The 17,927-nt window shown below is 40.5% G+C and overlaps 2 protein-coding genes across 5 annotated transcripts in view; one reads left to right on the forward strand and one right to left on the reverse strand.

Annotated features, from left to right (window-relative positions):
- The window catches only part of LOC309715076 (serine/threonine-protein kinase PAK 3), a 50,416-nt gene extending 46,539 nt beyond the window's left edge, over nt 1-3,877 (forward strand). For all 3 annotated transcript variants that reach the window (XM_082547894.1, XM_082547893.1, XM_082547895.1), the window contains 3 exons: nt 34-230; nt 364-501; nt 1,170-3,877. In XM_082547894.1, coding sequence (XP_082404020.1) covers nt 34-230; nt 364-501; nt 1,170-1,259 — 425 coding nt within the window. In that variant the 3' untranslated portion in view covers nt 1,260-3,877. The remainder of the gene's footprint in view (nt 1-33; nt 231-363; nt 502-1,169) is intronic.
- LOC309715075 (calpain-5-like) lies at nt 2,784-14,290 on the reverse strand. 2 transcript variants are annotated; one of them, XM_082547891.1, is made up of 13 exons: nt 14,035-14,290; nt 12,045-12,227; nt 11,766-11,897; nt 10,644-10,852; nt 10,329-10,521; nt 10,054-10,244; nt 8,557-8,634; nt 8,268-8,463; nt 8,051-8,173; nt 5,909-6,111; nt 5,363-5,484; nt 5,130-5,266; nt 2,784-4,642 (listed from the first exon to the last, which is right to left on the reverse strand). In XM_082547891.1, exons 2-13 carry the CDS (start codon nt 12,207-12,209, stop codon nt 4,472-4,474), a joined length of 1,920 nt encoding a protein of 639 aa, XP_082404017.1. In that variant the 5' UTR covers nt 12,210-12,227; nt 14,035-14,290; the 3' UTR covers nt 2,784-4,471. The 2 variants fall into 2 exon arrangements, with proteins under 2 accessions (XP_082404017.1, XP_082404018.1); XM_082547892.1 differs by lacking the exon at nt 14,035-14,290 and adding an exon at nt 13,193-13,226.
- Nucleotides 14,291-17,927: the final 3,637 nt, after the last annotated feature.

Below are 17,927 nucleotides of genomic sequence, written 5' to 3' on the forward strand. Positions count from 1 at the left end.
TCTCTCTGTCTCCCTCTCTCTCACTTCCTGCAGCCGACTTCGGCTTCTGCGCTCAGATCACTCCCGAGCAAAACAAGCGCAGCACGATGGTGGGAACGCCCTACTGGATGGCACCAGAGGTGGTGACTCGGAAAGCGTACGGCCCGAAAGTGGACATCTGGTCTCTGGGAATCATGGCGATAGAGATGGTGGAGGGAGAACCACCTTATCTGAATGAGAATCCACTCAGGGTAAGAGACAAAGCACAGCCACAACACGGAGGCTCAGTAGCCGTCTATGGTTCTTACAGTTTACGTGGAGATAAAATATTCGTATGTCTTTTTTCTGCGGTCCTTGCATGTTTGACTGCGATCATCTTTCCAGGCGCTCTACCTGATCGCAACCAACGGGACTCCAGAGCTGCAGAATCCAGAGAGACTATCATCTGTGTTCAGAGACTTCCTCAACCGCTGTCTGGAGATGGATGTGGACCGCAGAGGTTCTGCCAAGGAGTTGCTCCAGGTAAAAACAGAGACTTGAGAAATAAACAGTATGTAGACACGCTACCATCTGCTGCACTTTGACGAATATATCCAACTATGTGAGTGATGTGGTGTAAACGAGCCATAATTCTTACTACTGCACAAAACCAAATTGAGCTCAAAGTGTTGCATTTTGGCGTTCATCATCTTGTTCTTTTAACAAAATTATCTTTTTGGATAGGCAGGTCATGTACTAGGTTATCAACTTTTGTTAGTTACCCTGGAAACTGGATAATGATTCTTGGATAATGATAATAATAATTTCTCTCACCCCAACCGGTCGCAGCATATGGCTGCCCCTCCCTGAGCCTGGTTCTGCCGGAGGTTTCTTCCTGTTAAAAGGGAGTTTTTCCTTCCCACTGTCGCCGAAGTGCTTGCTCATAGGGGGTCATATGATTGTTGGGTTTTTTTCCTCTGAATGTATTATTGCAGGGTCTACCTTACAATATAAAGTGCCTTGAGGCAACTGTTGTTGTAATTTGGCGCTATATAAACAAAACTGAATTGAATAGAATAATATGATTCTAAGCGTACTATATTAAATCTACTCTTATGCTTGTTTTAATAATCATAACTGTATTTTTATGATATTGCAACACTCTTTGGATTCATAGGTACATTTTAAAAAAAGATTTTTTGCATTTTCAGCATTCTTTCCTCAAGTTGGCAAAGCCTCTATCCAGCCTGACGCCCCTGATTGTAGCTGCAAAGGAAGCCATAAAGAACAGCAGTCGCTAAGGATGTGCTCTCTGTCCGCACCCGAGGCTGGAGCCCCGCCTGCGATGAGTGCTTTCATCACATCCAGGGGCTTGGGTGTATGGGTGTATGGGGGGCGGGTGACGTGACAGTGACAGCACAAGGAGGGGTTTGTGTGACTTACAGTGACAGCACAAGGACAAAAGACCCCCAGGCCTCAAATGTAGGATGGACATCTGGCCTTGCAGCGTCTCGGCCCATGCTGCTGAAAAGACCTTGTCTCCCCGTTTACTCCTCCAGCACTCTGTACATGTAGAGCAGTCTATCACAAGTGTGTGTGAGTGTGTGGGTGTGTTGGCCTGCGTGCGCGTATACAAACTGTGCACATTTCTTTGTGTCGTACGTCCTGTTTGGGAGGCGGTTGCTTCCCAAACCGAAAAAAAAAAACCATGAGAAAATTGAAAAGAAAGCGTGCTCATTTTCAAGAAGAGGCTCCAAGAGCGACGAGGAGAGACAAAAAAACTAAACTTGAAGAGCCTGAATTTCCTTCCCTGGCAAGCTTTAGGCTTGATTATCCCTCCTCCAGTCCTTCCCTTCATGGTGCACCATCGGGCCACACCTGCACCTGCAGGGACTGGCTGATGTGAGAGCGTGATTCTGGACCCAGCCTTTGCCTGCATGACTACGGCTCTGTGGAAAAAACATAGCTACTCCTCTGCAGACTGTCACATCTCAAGGTGGAATATTTTTGCATTTTCTGTGTGTCTGTGTGTGTGTTTGTAAATGCGTGTAGTAGGGGTGCCACTACAGGGGAAAAAGTCAGGAATAATTTCACATGACCTATGCCAGCTTTAAACACCCTTTATTAATCCATTTCATATCGGTGAAGAGTTGGAGTTGGCGACGGTTGCCTGAAGTTTTGGCTGTTTCCTGTTGCAGACACACATGATCACTGATGCCAGAGCCAGAGCTGTGTGCTTGAGATGTTTATATTATGGAGATCTGTCATTTACTCATCCTAGAAGATGGTCATCTACAGTAAGTTGGAGGTCCAGCACCACACTCAATCACACCCAAGGATGCCCCAAGAATCACAGTGTCCTTAGTCAAAATACACCCAACAAACAAATGCTGTGAACAAAAAATATCTTTATCCAATTGAAACTGACAAACACGACATAAAGGGAAAGTACTTCAAATGCATGTGTTGTGTCCAATGAGCCACTGACCACCAGCTGCCCCTCCTTCCTTCCCTCCTTCCTTCCATCCTTCCTTCTTCCTTTTTGTACTTATGATGCTGCTCATTCATTCTTTTTTCCCCCCTCATTTAATTGGATGTTATGCAAATTCTTTCCGTGATATTTACATTTTATCACCTTGTGGGTGTGCGTCAGATCAAAAAGAGGGGGATGTTATCAAGGGAGTGAAGCAGGAAGCAGGGAGTGCCATTTTACGATTGTACCTTGCCCTATAGCGCTGAAAACCCTAGCCGAGGTTCACATTGATCGCCATCATTCCTTCCATACTGGGTTTGCTTAAACTCACTCCTCTGTACAGAAGTTTAGATTTTGTGTCTGTATTTGCTGCCTTCATTGGACATTTCCCATGTAGCATCCCCGCCCCCCCCCGTGTGTGTGTGCGTGCGTGAGTGTGTGTGTGTTAGGGGGCTACCTCAATCTGCACTAGAAGATGCCTCACTCGTGTTGTCCACCTTGACTTTGAGGTGCAGGGTAGCTGCTTAGTCATATTGTACCTCCACTGTCCAGTGCAGAAGATGGAGTGACGTGAGACAGGAGGAAGCAACAGAATCCATGCATGTAAAACAAACTATACACTGTATGTCATCTTCAGATAGGTTAAGATTGTTAGGATATGTATGTATGTATGTAAATACGACAGGAACCCCCACTTTTTTTTCATAACTATGTAACTTAAAACGACAATATTCAGGTTGCTCTGTGGTATGTATCAATAATTGTTTTGCACCCTGGAAATAGAAGAGAAAAAAAGAGAGAAAAGCAAACACACAAACGCCGTCTCTGCACTCCTGGATCCACCTCTCCTGTTTGGGCTTTATAGGACACTCCTTCATCCGGACAGAGAGCCGATGAATGCAGCACTCTGTGTGCGGGCCCACACAGTCTGTCCTGAATACCACTGCTGAGTGTTTGTGCGTGTGCGTGTGTGTGCGTGTGTGAGTGCGCGTGGTAGGTGTGGGTGGCCTGTTAGGAAGCTTCGCCAGCCCTGGGACATCTGGCCTCTGCCCCATGTACAGGTCTGAACTATGAGCACAAAGGTGAATTTCGGGATGAGAGACACCGCTGACGTGCCCCCTTTTCTGTGGTTGCTCCTGTACATTCCTATCTTCTGAATGTGTAAACCTGTACACGTGGTGTGAAAATTCCTCTATTAATGTCTATCAAGAGAATGGAACAAAGACAAAAAATGTTACTTTTTAAATTATTATCTTTATTATTATTATGATTATTATTACTACTACTCTTATTATTGTCTAGCTTTGTAAAACTGCTGATCCATCTGGCATACCTCAGCAGGCCTTCCCCCATCTTTGGAAAAGGACAAATGAGTGAAGGGGAAATGAGGTTTTGGATAAACTATTTTTAATTGTGGTTGAAGCAATAGACTTTTTGAACTTTGAATTGTGCATGGCTGTGTCTTGAGTGTCCAAAAAACAAAAAAAAAAACTGAAGGAAAAAAAAACAACAAAATATTGCAGTTTGGGAACTGGACTGAAATAAAAAGAGGAAGAAAACCAGAGTCGTAGCAGTGTTTGGTCTTAGGATTTCTTTTAATTTTTGTTCCATTGAGGATTTTCTTAGTACTCATGAGAACGAACCATGATTGTAAACTGCTGGAGGAAAGAAACGGAAGAGGAATGCATACGTGTAACACCAGGTGTAGCATGTAACACGTTACTCTGCAAAAAGGCGACTGTACAGGCCGCGATCTTGGTAACTGTGAGGCCTGAAGGACAAATACTGCCATGTTTCTCACAGTGTCGTATCAGAATAATCGGGGTTACAAACACATCAAAATAAAAACTTTATATATAAATTATAAAAGCATGAATTAAAAAAAAAAAAAGATCAAAAGTAACGAAAAGGGAGAGATTTTCAGTTTGTCCCATAATTCCCTGCTCACATAAATTCACCTTCATACAAATGCATCCCGCTGCTGGTTTTGATGCTTGTCAAATAAGTCAAAGCTGAGAAAGGATTCAGCCCTCTCTCCGGTCATATGGCAGTCAGCTGAACCGAGGTGACGATCCTTAGGCCGATGGTGCCGGGCATCTGCCGTCTTTGATCTGTGAGCTGAAGCCTCTGAGGTTCGGTGGGGTCGTTCACTGACCCGGACAACACGACTTGGCCCATAAATTCATCCTTCACTGCGTTGCTGTTCCACACCTGAGGAGAAACAGTCAGTTTGAAATATATTTATCTCCACACTCTAAAATGTAATGGCAAAACAAATGTTTTCACTCATTAAACAGATTAGGAATTTAAGATTTGCACACGCAGGATGAGACTTGGTCCAATATGCAAATTAGGCTAGTGGTGTAAAAAAAATGTATTGTTGTTGTTTTGGCTTTTATGAGCAGAGACGGCACTTAGTTTACATTTGATGCAGAATTGTGTGTAAGACTTCAGGTAAATTGAAAGTTTATTCACTGTTAAAAGCTGGGAAATTTGTTTTCTTATGCTCTTGAAGCCTTTTACAAACTCTTTAATGAAAACTTTACAGTCTTTGAGATTAAAATAACGCTGATCTCTGAAAAGCACACATGTCTGAGAGACATAGTTTCAACCGGACAGAGGTGAGAAATCCCTTTGCTCCACCAGTCACTGAGAATAATTCCATTAAGCAGGACTAATGAGATAGACTGCATATTACCTGCACAGTTATGGGCTTGCTCAGCTTTTTCCTGTAGAAAACACCGCTAGTTGCAAACTCTGGGTTTAAGGTGTCCTTGTGGATGGTGGATTTGACTGACTTGCCCTCACATGATATGATCACGTAGGGGTCTGCACCTGCGTGAAAGAGAACCAGATTTGGTGGATTAAAGACTCATCACGCTGAACAGAAGTGTTATAGCAGGAAGTTTAACTTGTGGAAAGTCTTCTAACCTCCTGTGCGGTCCTGATTCTGCAGCCCCTCAGCTGAATGTACATAGACATGAGTCACAGCTTGTGGGTAACCAATGATTGAACTCCAGCATTTTACCTGAGGCTTGTCCACTGTCAGCTCCCTGTGAGAGTAGAGAAGAGTTAAGAGTTGGCAATGTGGCCTTGTTCTTACTAGAGGCAAACTGAAAGAGTGGAACAGTAACATTACACCTATGATTCATAGACAAGGCTGAGTGGATGACCTGTATTATTAATGAGTGACTATGAGTTGCTGTGCCAAAAAGAAACAAAACAAAATCTGGCAAAATAAAATATTTGGCCAAGAAAAGCAATAGAAGTTACTGTAAATCACATTTAAATGGTCCCTATTTCCCAAAACACTAATTTGAATGTTTTCTTGGACTAAAAACGTACAAACAGCTGCCATGTCAGTCACTTTCCCAGATAAGTGCGTTATTTTTGGAGTTATTGATATTACATTTTTGTCTGACAAACTCAGCTACACACTGTTGTTGGCTTGACCTCACATCTACGGCACTGTCCTACCTGCAGCCGGACTCCACATCAGTGAAAACCCGGAGCATGAAATCGCCCAGCGTAAAAGGCTGGAAGGTGGTGGGGAAGATGACATATCGGCCCTGAGTCAGACTGATCCTCATGAACACTGTCCGAGCATTGATGTAGGTTGACGTATTTACACACTTTTGGGTCAGGATGTCATGTAAACGGTACTTCCTGTTCAGCTCCACCTAGAAAAGAATTTGATATTTTGTGAGCATAATTTACCAAAATCCTGTGCAACACAGTTTGGAGCTACTTCAATAAATTTCAAAGGAAATGCGATTACAAGTGACACATGAAAATATCACCTAAGAAGCATATAGTACGCTCAAAATGAATGCAGCTTGACATACAGGGTGAGCTTGACTGCAAGCTTAGCTTGCAAAAACAATTGATCAAAATAATACGACGTAGCAAAAATATACAAGATTACATAAATTACGTCTACTATACAAACAAATCTGGGTAGCAGAATTTCATTTTTCCCTGTTTAATTTATAGCCATCTTACTTAAAGGTGACTTGAACTCTAATGAACTGCACTTTTTACTGCATGAAGGAGCAAAACCTTCCGCTCCACCGCAGTCAGCTGCATCAGTATAGCAGCAATCCGAAAAAGTACCTGGGCAGAAAAATGACTTTTAAACTGCATTTTGCTAATTTTGTACTTAATTAAACTACATTTGAATTCGTGCCAGAGTCAACGAATACATGTTCTTCTTGTTCATCATAAACTTTAATTGATGCCTTTAAACGGCGTAGTAAAGAGAAGTGGAAAAGAGTTTTCTGCCTCCTGGTGGCACAAAATAGAAACAATAATTGAATTTTAACACGCGCATTACTGTGTTGACTGATCGTCTTATTTCTTCTTGTTTTTGAAAAAAAAAAATACAGTGGCATTAAATGTGATTTTTTTTTTCACCACAAACACAGCAGACAGGAATCTAATCGTAACATCTGTGGTTTAGAGGAAGTGCCCGATAAAGGAAGAGGACACATTACTTGTATGATAAACATACATGAGAAAGGTTAAATAAAGATTTAACATTTCACTTCCACAGTGGGCCACGCCGCACACGACTGTTTCTGTTCTCTTTCTTTTTTTTTAATTAAAAGCTTTTTATGGTGCTGATATTCATTCCTGTCCAGAGTTTTGGCAGCACTTCTATCAGCGTGATAATAGTGCACAGTGTGTGTCTGAACTTTGCCATGTCTCTGTCAACTAAAGTCTCATTACAGGAAATGGGCCGTCAGTTTTGTCACACTGGGTTTCATGGTCTCATTTAAAGGTGACAATCTAATCGCAACATGCAGGACAACATCAAGTTTTAAACCCGTTTCTGAAACACACCCCAGGTTGTAGTGATCGGCACTTATTGTATCTTGTGTCTGTTTCAGAACTCAGTGTATCCATGTATTTCATACTTTTCAGCTTTTTTTTGGCCTGGTTATGATTTAGCAGACATAACACGTGAGTCCTAAATAATCCCTGCACACTGCTGCACAAGAACACAGGCATCCGAGCCGTCTGAAATCATCACAAAGATTTGAGTTTGGTGTTCGGTTCCACGCTGCTTTTCAGCCTGAAGCAATCACAGAAAGTATGTGGTACCTTTTTGTGTTTAATCATTTATGGTTCAGGCTGCTGAAATGGTCTGTTTTGGTTCTGATAAAACACTCAAGGGGTGTAAGTTGTTGGAAAAAACAAACTTATCACTGTTTGGTCATTAAATGAGAAGAGAAAGTCAATTCAAGCCAGATTTTTTTTGACCAAAGTGATGCAGGATGGGGTGAAAAGGCTTTGCTTTTGACCAAAATAAACTGAACTTTGATTAATGTTTTCATTCCAGACAAGAATAATGAGCCGTTCACTAAATGTGGGCCTGCACCGTATTATTATCCCTCATTTCTAGTCCTGCATATTGAGACAATTTGACACATTTTCTTTAGACTTTAAACATTTACAATAGCTGTGAAGCTGTGAAGAAAGTCCCCTCAAACTCAGCACACACAGCAGACATTATTCTGACAAATGAGTATGACATGTTTGGCTATATTTTAAGCATTTCACATCTCCCACAAACACAGTCTTTCCCACATATGGAAGGGTTACATGACACTGTGATACCTTAAAGATGCCAAAGCCAATGGTAAGGTTTTCTCCGTGACCTTGAGGTCTGTGGATTTTCATGTCTCTCTGTTGCAACGAGATGAGGACCTCATCAGTCTCCTTTGTCACATCAAATAAATACTGCAAAAGAAGTTGAAATGGAGTCATCACAGATGTGTACACATACATGAACAGAGGCAATGTAAGGAGAGAGGTCATCCAGAGCCTGCTGTACCTGTGGGTTCTGCAGGAATGTCTGTTTGTGGTTAGCACAGCCCCCACAGCGGTTTAGAAGTGGGTCAGCATTTTTGGACCAGCTGCCAAAGTGCACGTACTCATTCCAAGTCTTATGGACGCTAATCAATGAAGTATTTATGACACGGCACACGTCTGCATCAGTGAAGAACTTGCACCAGTCTGTAAATGACATCCTGAAGATTTGAACAGAATCTATTATTAAAATCTGGAAAAGTGGGATAAACTGTCCTGAAATAGTGCTGTGATTGAGGAAATTCATCACTTACCAGAACTCTCCATCATCTTCCACTGTGATGCCAAGCTTATGCCTCTCTGTGTCACCAACCTTTGCCCATTCCTCAGAACTGGCAAACAAGAATAAAGCAAGGAAGAATGTTTAATGCGCTTACAAACAGCGCACAGATCAAAAGACATTTTTTCATTTTTGGACAATTGCCTGTCTGAGCCAGTAGCAAAAGTTTCCACAGAGACTTTGTAACACTGAAAAAATAAAAATACCTGAAACTCCTTTTATAGATCTCTGTAAAAGTCTGTAAATAGTTCAATCTAAAATGCTGTAACATCCCCGAGTATTAGCCAACAACTTGCCCTAACATTAAATTACATTACAAATTTAATTTACAGACAGATGGAGGTTTTGCCATGAAGAAGTCATTATTTGGCATTATTAGGCTCAGTCATTGTAATTCATTATTATCAGGCTCTCCCAAAAACTCCCTAAAAATGCTTTAGTTGATCCAAAATGCTGCAGTGAGAGTACTGACACAGACTAGAATTAGAGAGTGTATTTGTCCCACATTGGCTTCTCTTCACTGGTTCTCTGTTAAATAAAGAATCAATTAATTCAATTAATTAATCTTCTCCTGTTATATAAGGCTTGAATAATTATTCTCCATCTTATCCTAAAGACCTTGCATTAGTGTATACCCCATTAGAGCACTTTGCTTTCAGACTGGGGGCTTACTTGGGGTCTCTCAGGTATTTAAAAGTAAAATGGGAGGAGGAGCCTTCACGCCACTGTGGAACCAGCTCCCAGTTTGGACTCAAGAGACAGACACCCTCTCTACTTTTAAGATTAGTATTGAAACTTTCCTTTTTGATAAAGAATTGTTAGATTATTCTGTTATTATATGTTACCTTATATATGTAATCAAAGTAGTTGAATTAGAATACTGCTGTAGATCACATTATACCCTTTAATATAGAGTGTGTGAGCTGTATGTAGTTTAGTTCTCGTTATACTTTTGAGTTAACAGAACATATTCACATATTAGTTCATTAGATAAATGTGCATCACTCTGTATCCTTGATCTGCTGGGAATGTGTTACACTGTTTTCTTGACATGCTTAATTGTTGAATCATGAAGAGAAGGTTGTAAGCAGGTTGTCCCAAAGCAGGTTGTGAGCATTGATACACCGAGTATTGTCCCTCCTTCAGCCCAAAGATTCAAAGAATTGGGAGATTTCAACAGAATATAGATAAGGCTGGGTCTGATTGTTAGGGTCTTTATGGCTTCTTCATCTTCTGATGTAAAGTGCCTTGAGGCATCTGTTGTGATTTGCTACATAAATAAAATCAAATGTGATTGAACTATTTGAACCAACGAACCACGGCTCTGTTTTCCATATGAATCCAAAAAACACAAAAACAAGTTTGTAAGGCAGACAGCGTTCCATTTAAAAAGGCTTTTTTTGGCACAGTGTCTGCTGAAATCAGAACACATAGCAAAGACAAAATTAACTATAACAAGCTTCCTGCTCACCTGTCACTCCAGGCTCCTTTCCATTCAATCTTACCCCAGGGGTTTCTCATACGGATCAGAGGAATGGTTTCATTCTTGAAGTAGGCCAGCAGCCCATGACCCAAACGAACCCTCTTCACTGCAGTTACTGAGTACGCATGGCCTTTCACGAGCCCGTTTATCATCTTGAGCTCAATTTCATGAGGCTGTGCCTGTAATATTTTGCAAACAATTACTATCGGCATGTTTAAAGTGCTTAAAACACAAAGACGTGTATATTCAGAAACAGCACAGACCCTGATGGAGCAGCTTATGATTCCTCCTCGGTCGTACACCTTCAGCAGGTCATCAAAAAGCTTGTCTTGTTTTCCTTGGTCCTTATAAAATTGCCCTTCTTCTAGGCTGATGGCTTCAGATACAGCTCCACTGAAATCCACCACAGCATCACCAGTGTTTCCGCCCTCAAGGGACTGATAGCAGCCAGAGAGCCTGGGCACAGATGGTGTAAGAAATGCAGAAGTTTAGTTCAAAGCATTATAAATGCAGACGGGACCTAAAACTAAACCAAGTAAGAGTCTCCCCCCCAATCAGGCTATTTAAAGTATACTGACTTTGCATAGGCCTTTTCCAGCAGAGCACTCCAGAATTCGTTGGGGTCTTTCGAGTGGCAGTAGATGAGTTCTTCATTGATCGTAGGGAGTCGGTCATCGACCACCACGTCGATCCACTCACCAAAGATCCAGAACTGAAAGTGGAAGATTCCTGCGTAGTTCTCGGGGTGTTTGTCATCCCACTCCTGCTCCTTCCAGTCAGGAATCACCTGATTTGGCATGCGACATCACGCAAAATGAAATGTGCCCACAACAGATAGATTTGAACAAAATCACCAAAACATAAACATACTATAGTTTAGTATACACTATAACGAGTTCAACAAAACCCTTTAAATTACATCTTTGCTCATAAAGCGCTGAGTGCACGCAGAATTCAGACAAAAGATCTGCAGTTCTACACAGTATAGTGGAAGCATGCCTATTTAGTTCACATTATCTCATGACCAATAAATGCAGGTGTTGTAGTGTTTTATGTGTGTTATAAAATCAAACGTTTGCAGTGGATGGAACATACATAACGCTGTAATAAAGAATTGGCCATTAAGTTCTCTAGTTGTACCAACCCCAGGGATTTGAGAACATATAATGTGGAGTGGGTAAGACAAAATAAGTGACATAGAATGCATAGCTGATGTATCCTCACACTTTCAGTTTTTCTTCCTCTGCTCATTTCTTGCAACTAAAATGTGGAAAAAAGGTGAAAGATTTCTACAAAGGACTAAAACTTTTTGGTTGACATTTATTCTCCATCGCTAAGCCCCTCCAGTTCCTCTTCAGGTTTCCCTCTTTTCCCTCTTCTTCTTTGATTTGTATTTTATTTAAGAAAAAAAGATAAACCCAATACAGTCAAGTTTCACAGACAATTTTCTAAATAGCTGAATTTTGTATCTCTCAGGTTTCATAGTCCCTTTGCCCTTAGTTATTAGCAAAGTTACAGTACAATATAATATGTTTGTCTGCCAGATATATTGAATATATCCATGGGAGAACTTCCTTCCTGAAACGAATACCCTGCTGCTATAGTTACAGTATTTAAGTTTTATTAATGTACAGTTATCAACTTTAACGCACCAACTCCTCGACACCCACATTAAGAATAAAGCAACAAAGTTAACACACCTTCTGCCAGAGCTTTGGCTTCAAGGCCAGACAAGAGCAGGCTGCAACAAACCAGCAGTTTCCCACAACTCCCTGGTTCAAATCATGGGAGCTGATGCCCTCAACAAACAGATGAGGTTTTTTACTTATCTCCTACAACAGAGAAAATAACATGACAGACTGTTAAGACTTTAACAGTATTGAAAAAAAGTATAATTATAGGTTTAGTTTTTTCCTTTTCTTACATGCTGTCTTAAAAACAAACATGTGGCTTGATGGATATTAGCCTTGGCCACTTACCGCAGGTCGTTTCCACTTTACCCTACCAGGAGGTGGTTTGTTATAATAGAGTGAAGCGTTGGTGGCTGGAAACTCTGGATCCTCAAACAGCGTCTTGTTCCTGATGCAGTCATTCTTCAGGTCAGCGTAGTGCTGTTTTTTGTACGGCTTCACCGAGGAGACCATCGTGCTGAAGCCTCACAGCTGCAGATCGATGAGAGACACCAGACATTTTCAGACTATATAAAGGAGGAGGTCCCAAAGCTGATCGCTATTGGGCAAATCCAGCTGAAACTGTTCTCGTAAATCTCAGCGTTGTTTCATTGCCAGATCATAGCAGACTGACCTTTGACCCAAAGTCCCTTGAGACAGTCTAGGTTTACTGATGAGCATACGATGTTTACATAGCAATATGCAACTTTCTTATTAACTATATTCTAAAACAGGAAATGAAAACTTTAAAGTTAGAACACAGATTAAAAAAATGAAACATTTGATGTAAAGGGATTTTTAATCATCTGACGAGCTGCAGTTTTCTGATTGAATCAAGTGTTTTACACTGATTTAGATCCATCAATAGTGTTTGAAATCTTAAGAGAAAGTAAATAAAAATACATCACATATCATTCAAAGATCAACAGCAGTGACAATATTTGTGGCCAAAAGACTTTATGTAAACTGGCACGTATTGTGAGAATAATATTAATTATATTAAGGCTACATTTTACTTTGTGACAGAGGGAGTGATCATCATCACAGCTGTTTTCTCCAGGGAATGACTCTTGAACTCTTCGTCCCACTCATGTCAACTTCTGAGTGCTGTGTTTAGTCAGCATGAGCCAAAATAATTAGTTTTGATAAAGCTTGATATTTCATTTTTGCCAAGAATAACACACCACAGTGTACCAAATATCCTTTACTGGAAGCAACAAGCATTGAATTAAGAAACACTTTGTAACTGTTTCTTTATAAAATCAAACAAGTTAAAAAAAAAACAGGGCAGGACAGGACAGGAAAAATGATTTAGAGTGTGCACAGATCTAGCAGACAGACAGAAAGAATCGAGCTAACTCCAAAACGTAAAGAATGAGAATTTTCAGATTTTTCTATAAAGTTCAAAATCATTACAGATAACTCATTGAAGACAAGAAAACATATCTGCACTATACCTCTCAGACGGCAGGTGTGCACCTATAACTTCCTGGTCAACAACAAGGAAGTTTCCAGGTGTTGTACTTGCCTGTGTCTGAGAGCCACACCCCGGTTGTTATTGTTCTTACTGCACTGGATCTTATCGCCTTGGCATTTTACTGTTTGACCCGAATACTTTGTGATGTCATGACTCCCAGATTTCTGAAATGGATGAATAAATCATTCTGTGTCTGTGGGTAAGGGAGTACACAGAGTTGTTGGTGAGTTTGTGCTTGTGTGACTGTTATCGGTTTGAGAGTTCTTGGCTAAAGCGCTCAGACAGGCTATTTTTGGTTGGTTATTCCATTTACTCTTTTTTTTTAAAGGAATATAAGTGTTTACGTGATGAAAACATTTGTTTCTCAACAGCACTTTGCAAGATTATGTCTCATACTGTCCTTTTAATCTGTATAATAAGTGAATGGCAGTTGACATTCCCCCCATATCCGGCATATCTGCCGGCACGTGACAGTGTTGTTAGAGATACAGTTCAGTGTTTTAGTTTCATACCACAAAACCCCCCCAAAAACTAAAGCATTTTATAGTCTGAGTTTATGCTGATTTGTGCCTGGGTAAATGTAATTATTATATTGTTATAAAAATTACTTTTAAATGGTATCAGTGTGTTACACAGTAAAAATGGCTGCTGGCCAAAACAAAGATAAATCTGAGCCATTCAGTAAAAAAAAAACAAAAAAAACAAAACAAAAAAAAAACCCAGATGCAGTAAATCCCATGAATCCACAGTAAACCACATATACTTGTTGAATGTTAAAACTGAAAGCACTTAAGTGCTTAAAATCTTAAGAGCAACACTCACCTGTCGTCTTGTCCTTGCAGTGATGGGCTCAAACACATCCAATCGTCCCGTGGGGGCTCCTGTGAGAGCTGTTTAAAGATCAGTCCCAAACTCGACACTGCAAGTTGTCCGGTCCTTTCATAAAGTGTGCAATCTGGTTTATCTTTTTTTCAGAACTAGATGCCGTTTCTTGAGTTTTAACTTGTAGCACCGAGCGCTTCCGTAAAGAGTAACACATAACACAGTGCCTGAGAACTGGTCTGACGAGCACCTCTGCAGCAGGAGGTGTTAGGCTGACATGGTGATTGGAAGGTGGGAGGGACGGTGGGAGACTGAAACTGAATACTTTCGGTACTACCACCCAGCCCCACTAAGGTGCAGCAAGTATGAACCTGCCCTGTTTTTTCCTTAAACATTAAAACTTAGATTTAACAAACATCCAAACACTGTGTCTCCGTGATGTAGTGTTGCATATCTCTGCTAAGAAACAAAAACAACAACAACTTGCATTATTGTTCTTTAACTTTTACCATGTCTAATTGAATAAACATAACTAATAAGCCATATGTTATCCTTGCACTTTAAGTGAACTGTGGTAATAGGACAAACTGGCAGGCACTGAGTGTTCTGGGCTTAAAAAGCACAAGAAACACTTTGACTTCCCCTGACTGAGAAAAATCTTGAGTGGCTAAATCCAGGCTCGAAACTGAGGAAAAACTGAGCCAACATTAATAAGGTAAATCCACGAAGGAGTAAAGGAGACAGGCCAAAAAAGAAACTGAACAGATTTTCAAAATAACAATAAATCATCTGGATTAGCTGTGATATGAGAAAATACCAAACATGAGTTTCTGATGTGATAGATAACGAGAATGAGTGTATCAGTGAGCAGGGTGATATCTAGACACACACCATATGACATGAGATTGTTTGAAAAGAAGGAAACACTTCCTGTGGTAGAAACGGGGGGCCAGATCGACGCTGTCATAACTTAAATAGTGAAGATTTTAATGAGCGCCGTCTCATGGTTTCTTCAGTAAATGAGTCACGAGGTCAGCGCTGTCAAAGCCCTCTTCCTCGTGGGAATGTATAACCGTCAGATATAAACATTTGTTTGCCACAGAAAACACGCATGCGAGGGTGGAGTAATCACAGAAGTGTAGTTACATATCACCACTTAAAGGAGAGATTTAAATTGATCTGTTTTATCTACATCATATTTACATTGTGTCATAAAATTGGAAAAATAAAGCCAGTGAGAAATAATCCTTTCTGGAACGTTTTCACAGGTTCTGTGAAAACTTAAGTACACCCGATGACTCAGCAGCTTGTAGAACCACCTCAAGCAGGGATGGATGTGAAGCTTTACTAAATGACGTGTCCTTTGTGGTGTCACAGAGGATGATGTTATGCCAATTACAAACTAAGATGGACAAACCGTCACACCCTCTCCGTGACGTGCTGGACGGTCACAGGAGCACATTCTGCAAACGACTCATTCTATTGCAATGCACTACAGAAGCTTACAGGAAATCATTCCTACCTGTTATACAGCTCCCCCTCTAAGGTAGCTGCACTGTTTTTGCTTTCAGTATCTTGTATATATTGAAAGAGAAAATATATGGATATTGTGTGTTGTTCAACTTTGGAGCATTTATTTAGACACTTTCCCCCCCATCTTATATTTTAATTAAGTCTGTGTAACAAAGGGAATGATGGAAGGGATTAGTGATGTATTATTTTCTGTATGACTATCAGTCTCTAACGTCACTGTGAAGGAATTCTGGCTCTTCACAACATTGCAGGACATCACTCTTAAGGTCCTGCTGCAGCATCTCAGTCTGCTGTGGCCTCAACTCTTTTCTGGGCTTCTTTTCTTCTTTTTTTTTAGCCATTCTGTTGTAGATTTGATCACTTCAAAATATCAACAAACAAAACCGGAGCTCCATACATACTTTGGTCTATAGTCACAGTCCTCTCAGGATGACTCTGACCTGCTGAAACGATCTCAAAACCGTAATAAAAGTACAAACGTGGCGCAAAGGTTTTTTTGAATTTTTGCCGAGTGCAATCATGTTCTCTTGAGAATGGCTCTTTTTACTTTAAACTTTACATTTACAAGCCTATTGCTGTGGCTCCAGAAGATATTTCAGTGTTTTACAGCTTCCAGTAATGTAATATTGTGAAGTCTGAAGAGTATCACAGCTGCTTAAACTATAAGAGCAGATTTTTGTGTCTTTACAAAAGCACTCACCATCAGCCCCACCCCCACAGTACATGCCATAAATAGTCATCCTTTTCGCAAACCAGGCACATATCTACATTTGAATTTCTTTACTAAGGAAGCTGCTTACAATAGAGGATTTCTTGTTTAGTCTGATCTGAACAATGAACAACCCCGATGGATCTTGTGACATTACGCAGTTTCACTTCTTTGGCAAGTTTTAGAGTCATTACACAAAAATCTTTTCTGCGGGTTTTACATTTTTAACATTCTTTTTAAGGAAAAAAAAAAGAACCTGTCAAACATTTACAGTCGTTTTAAAAGGTGAGATAGTGTAAATGATACGTTTCTGTTGATCTTCCTCCTCGTTCTGAAACATGCCCATTTAAAAGTCAGAGTGGAATTCAAATGTTTATTTTTGTGGGGTGCCTCTTGAATGAACCTTTAACTTCATTAGAGCAAACAACAGCCAGCAGATGGCAGGAGATTCATATGGCAACAAACGACAGCCAGCATCTCAGCAGGTTTTGTTAAAAATCTGTGTTTGTAGTGCCATTCTTGAGTCTTACAGAAGAGAGCGCCACTGTAGAGTCTTTGATGCTGGGAGGCGGCCACGTTCTCCAGCACAGCACAAAAAAAAATTCTGTAGTCATGATCCAGACAGAAGCTGGTGTAATGGCTTTACATTAAAAACCTTTAATATTTAATATAGTTTTATAGTGTGGATTAAAAATTAAATGCACTTATGTGACTAAGCAATTATTGTACAGCACTATCATTAAATTCCATAGTTTAGATAGGCGTAAGGGTGAGTGGGTGTTGTTGCAAGTATAATGAATGCACAAACGGCGCTTGATGACAGTGACAATTATGGGGATATGTTTGTACCAACTGTGAAAATCTGAAGCAGTCACTTTTGCATAAATCCAGACTGTTTATTTATGGCCAGTATTTCAGAGTTATTAAAACCTGACATGCACTCCCTGGCCCATTTTCTTAGGCACATCTGTTCAATTGCTCCTTAAAGAAAATGTTGAATCAGCCAATCACATAGCAGTTCCTCAGAGCACACAGTCAAGATAACCTCCTGAAGTTCACACCAAGCATCAGAATTAAGGAAAAAGGGTCATTTAAGTGACTTTGAAGGTGGCTCAGTTGTTGATACCAGACAGGCTGTTCTGAGCATTTCGGAAACTGATCTACTGGGATTATCCTTCATAACCGTCTCTACGGTTTACAGATAATAATCATAAAACAAAAATATCCAGTGAGCAGCAGTTCTCTAGGCGACAATACCTCGTTGATGCCAGAAACCAGACTGCTTTGAGCTGACTGGAAGGTAAAAATAACTCTGGTAACTACTGGTTCCAACCAGGATGTATTCAGAAGAGCGTCTCTGAACACACCAAAAGCATCAGATGGTCTACAGCAGCAAAAGACCACACGGGCAACACTCTTAAGAACTGAAACTACAACAAAATTTGCACAGGCTCACCAAAACTGGACAACAGACTGGAAAATGTTGCCTGGTCTAATGAGTCTTTGCATTTGGATGGTGGGATCAGAATTTGGCATAAGCATAAAAAACGTAGCCTTGTGTCAATGGTTCAAGCTTGTAGCATCAGTGTGGAGGATATTTTCTTGACGAACTCTTAAGTATTGTTTAATTGCCACAATCTACCCAAGTACT

Source organism: Aulonocara stuartgranti (assembly GCF_965226115.1).
Source record: "Aulonocara stuartgranti genome assembly, chromosome: 10".
In the NCBI taxonomy this organism is placed as follows: Eukaryota; Metazoa; Chordata; class Actinopteri; order Cichliformes; family Cichlidae; genus Aulonocara; species Aulonocara stuartgranti.

Coding starts and splice junctions, on each gene's coding strand:
- LOC309715075 (XM_082547891.1), bottom strand. CDS start 12,209: ATGGTCTCCTCGGTGAAGCCGTACAAAAAACAGCACTACGCTGACCTG. Junction 11,898..12,044: donor TAAAGTGGAAACGACCTGCG/GTAAGTGGCCAA, acceptor TCTCTGTTGTAG/GAGATAAGTAAAAAACCTCA. Junction 10,853..11,765: donor AGCCAAAGCTCTGGCAGAAG/GTGTGTTAACTT, acceptor ATGCCAAATCAG/GTGATTCCTGACTGGAAGGA.